The sequence below is a fragment of the Panthera tigris genome, chromosome A2, assembly GCF_018350195.1.
Source record: "Panthera tigris isolate Pti1 chromosome A2, P.tigris_Pti1_mat1.1, whole genome shotgun sequence".
Lineage (NCBI taxonomy): Eukaryota > Metazoa > Chordata > Mammalia > Carnivora > Felidae > Panthera > Panthera tigris.
Genome location: NC_056661.1, coordinates 11,261,422 through 11,264,488, shown reverse-complemented (window position 1 = coordinate 11,264,488; position 3,067 = coordinate 11,261,422). Strand labels below are relative to the sequence as shown.

At 38.1% G+C, this 3,067-nt stretch overlaps 1 protein-coding gene across 1 annotated transcript; it reads left to right on the top strand.

Moving 5' to 3' along the window:
- Nucleotides 1-976: 976 nt before the first annotated feature.
- Nucleotides 977-1,942, top strand: LOC102951975 (olfactory receptor-like protein OLF4). The gene has a single exon (XM_007088604.2). It carries the CDS (start codon nt 1,013-1,015, stop codon nt 1,940-1,942), a length of 930 nt encoding a protein of 309 aa, XP_007088666.2. The 5' UTR covers nt 977-1,012.
- Nucleotides 1,943-3,067: the final 1,125 nt, after the last annotated feature.

Here is a 3,067-nt window from a genome sequence, read left to right as displayed (position 1 = left end):
ACAAACACACACACACACACACACACATATATATATATACACACACTAATATATACTTTATCTACTTAGATATATACCAATATATATTTTATCTACTTAGCTATATACTAATCTACGTTAGCCATTCATGTATCAGTGGACACACGAGTTGCTTTCATATCTTGGCTATTATAAAAAATGCTGCAGTAAACATGGGGTGCACATATATTTTCAAATTAGTGTTTTTGTTTTCTTCAGGTAAATACTCAGTAATGGAATTACTTGATCATGTAGTATTTCTATTTTTAATTTTTTGAGGAGCCTCCATACCGTTTACCACAGTGGCCGTACCAGTTTGCATTCCCACCAATGTGGATGAGTGTTCCCTCTTCTCCACATCCTCACCAACATTTGTGTCTTGTCTCATTATACTAGCCATTCTGACTGGTGTGAGGTGACAGTCTTCTTCTTTTGGATGTCACATAAAGGGAATTGTTTTATTTCCTTTTCAGATCATTCATTCTTCATATGTAAAAATGCAACTGATTTTTTCCGGGTTGGCTTTGTATCCAGTTACTTGGCTGAATTAATTTATTGGTGATACAATTTTTTTGGTGGCATCTTCAGGATTTTCTACATATACAATCACATCATCTACATACATAAATTTATTTCTTACTTTACAGTTTGGATACCTCTTCTTTCTTTAATTACTCTGGCTAGAACTTCCAGTGTTATGTTGAGTAGAAGTTGTGAAAGCGGGCATCCTTTCCTTGTTTCAGATGATACAGGAAAATGTTCACTGCATCACCTTTGAGTATCATGTTTGCTGTGGGCTTTTCATAAATGGCTTTATGTTGAGATAGTTTCCTTTTTTTCCTAGATATTAATATTCTTGTCTAGTTCCATCCACAAGTATAAAAATTAATTTCTTGAGTGCAGAAATGTACCAGCCAGGTTAGTATCAGCCAGGTTAGTAATGCATGGTGGTGTCATCCTCTTTTTCTCTTATTTTGATAGTCACATCGACTACATGGAACTAGGCAATGATACACGAAATTCAGAATTTCTTCTTCTGGGATTTTCAGAGGAACCAGAATTGCAACCCTTCCTCTTTGGGCTGTTCCTGTCCATGTACTTGGTCACCATACTTGGGAATCTGCTCATCATCCTGGCTGTAAACTCTGACTCCCACCTCCACACGCCCATGTACTTTTTTCTCACCAACCTGTCTTTTGTAGACATTTGTGTCACCTCCACCACCGTCCCGAAGATGCTGGTGAATATACACACACAGAGAAAAATAATAACTTACGAAAGCTGCATCATGCAGATGTACTTTTTCATACTCTTTGTAGGTTTAGACAACTTCCTCTTGACTGTGATGGCCTATGACCGCTTTGTGGCCATCTGTCACCCCCTGCACTACACGGTCATCATGAACCCTCGGCTCTGTGGACTGTTGATTCTGGTGTCCTGGATCATGAACATCCTGCATTCCTTGTTACAAACCTTAATGGTGTTACAGCTGTCCTTCTGTACACACTTGTATATCCCCCACTTTTTCTGTGAACTCAATCAGATGATCCAACTTGCCTGTTCTGACACCTTTCTTAATAACTTGGCGACATATCTTGCAGCTGTGCTGTTGGGTGGTGCTCCCCTGGCCGGGATCCTTTACTCTTATTCTAAGATAGTTTCCTCCATACGTGGGATCTCATCAGCTCTGGGCAAGTATAAGGCATTTTCCACCTGTACATCTCACCTCTCGGTTGTCTCCTTATTTTATTGTACAAGCCTAGGAGTGTACCTCAGCTCTGCTGCTACCCAGAGCTCACTCTCAAGTGCCACAGCCTCGGTGATGTATGCGGTGGTCACGCCCATGCTGAACCCCTTCATCTACAGCCTGAGGAACAGAGACATAAAGGAGGCTCTAAATTTATTTTTCAGAGGGAAGTCATAAAAGGGCCATTTTCCCAGAAGTACCTGTGATTGCTGGCTCAATGCTTAACATCCAGAGATTGTGATTCTTTAATTGGATCATGAAAGAAGAACTTAATCCCTCTATTTATATCCTGGAATTTCAATTTTTCTAAAGTTCAACTGCTTTATTGAATTTAAATAAGTCCTTTTGTTTAACATTCTGCTCCTTCTGATAGCTAACAATTTTTCCTTTCTGGTTTTCTTAATTTCCTAATTTAGTCCCAGCCTTGAATCAGGAGAAATTTGGAGATTCCCATTTGCCTCATATAGTGACGAACTGTACTAGTTTTATGGAATAAACTACATTTGGCAACTGAGGCCCTTTATATAATTTTATTGTAGAGAAATTCTGAGACCACAGTTTTTTCACTCTGTGTCTGCCATTCCTTTCTACCTTAGTGCCTTAAATGCTCCTCCTGATAATGTAGACTTTAACATACTAGTTTGTTTTGTAACTGGTTTGTTTTGTCATGAGGTTGTATGATCCTCCTTAGGATCCTGTTCTCTCTCTTATCAGCTCAGCATCCACAGTACCCCTGATGTAGAATAGTAAGGCAAAAATTGCTTATGAAAAACATGTTCCACATGTAATCTACAAAGAGATAAATTTGAATAAACCGAGTGACTTGACTTGGGTTTAGTGTCAGAGAAGACCTGAAATATGATAAAGTAAAATTTTGAGTCATGTCATATTTTGTGGTGGAAAATATGTTTTCGATGATGTACATCTACTCATTGAAGTGTGGGATATTTGGTGTCCATATTTAAAGTGTTTTATTCACTGGAGTGAAGATTTTAGTGGCAGATTTTGTATTATTTAATTGGATGATGATATTATTTCTTCCATTGCCCTCACCTTAATATCTCATCTTTAAAAATTCTGTCATAAAATTATAGTGTGAGTGAGTGAACAATACGTGCATTTACACTGTCATTAATTTATTTGCCTTTTTTATGCTCTAAACTCTCTTCAATCCTCATGATCAAAGGATTACTCAGACAAGAACTTGAATTCCTGCCCAGTAATGCTCTGGAAATTGAGATTTGTGACAGAAAGTCCCACAAGTTATCCCTGCAAAAACAGACAGGTCTTTCCAATCTCTAC

Excerpts from the sequence above, each read along its gene's own strand:
- LOC102951975 (XM_007088604.2), top strand. The coding sequence starts at position 1,013 with ATGGAACTAGGCAATGATACACGAAATTCAGAATTTCTTCTTCTGGGA.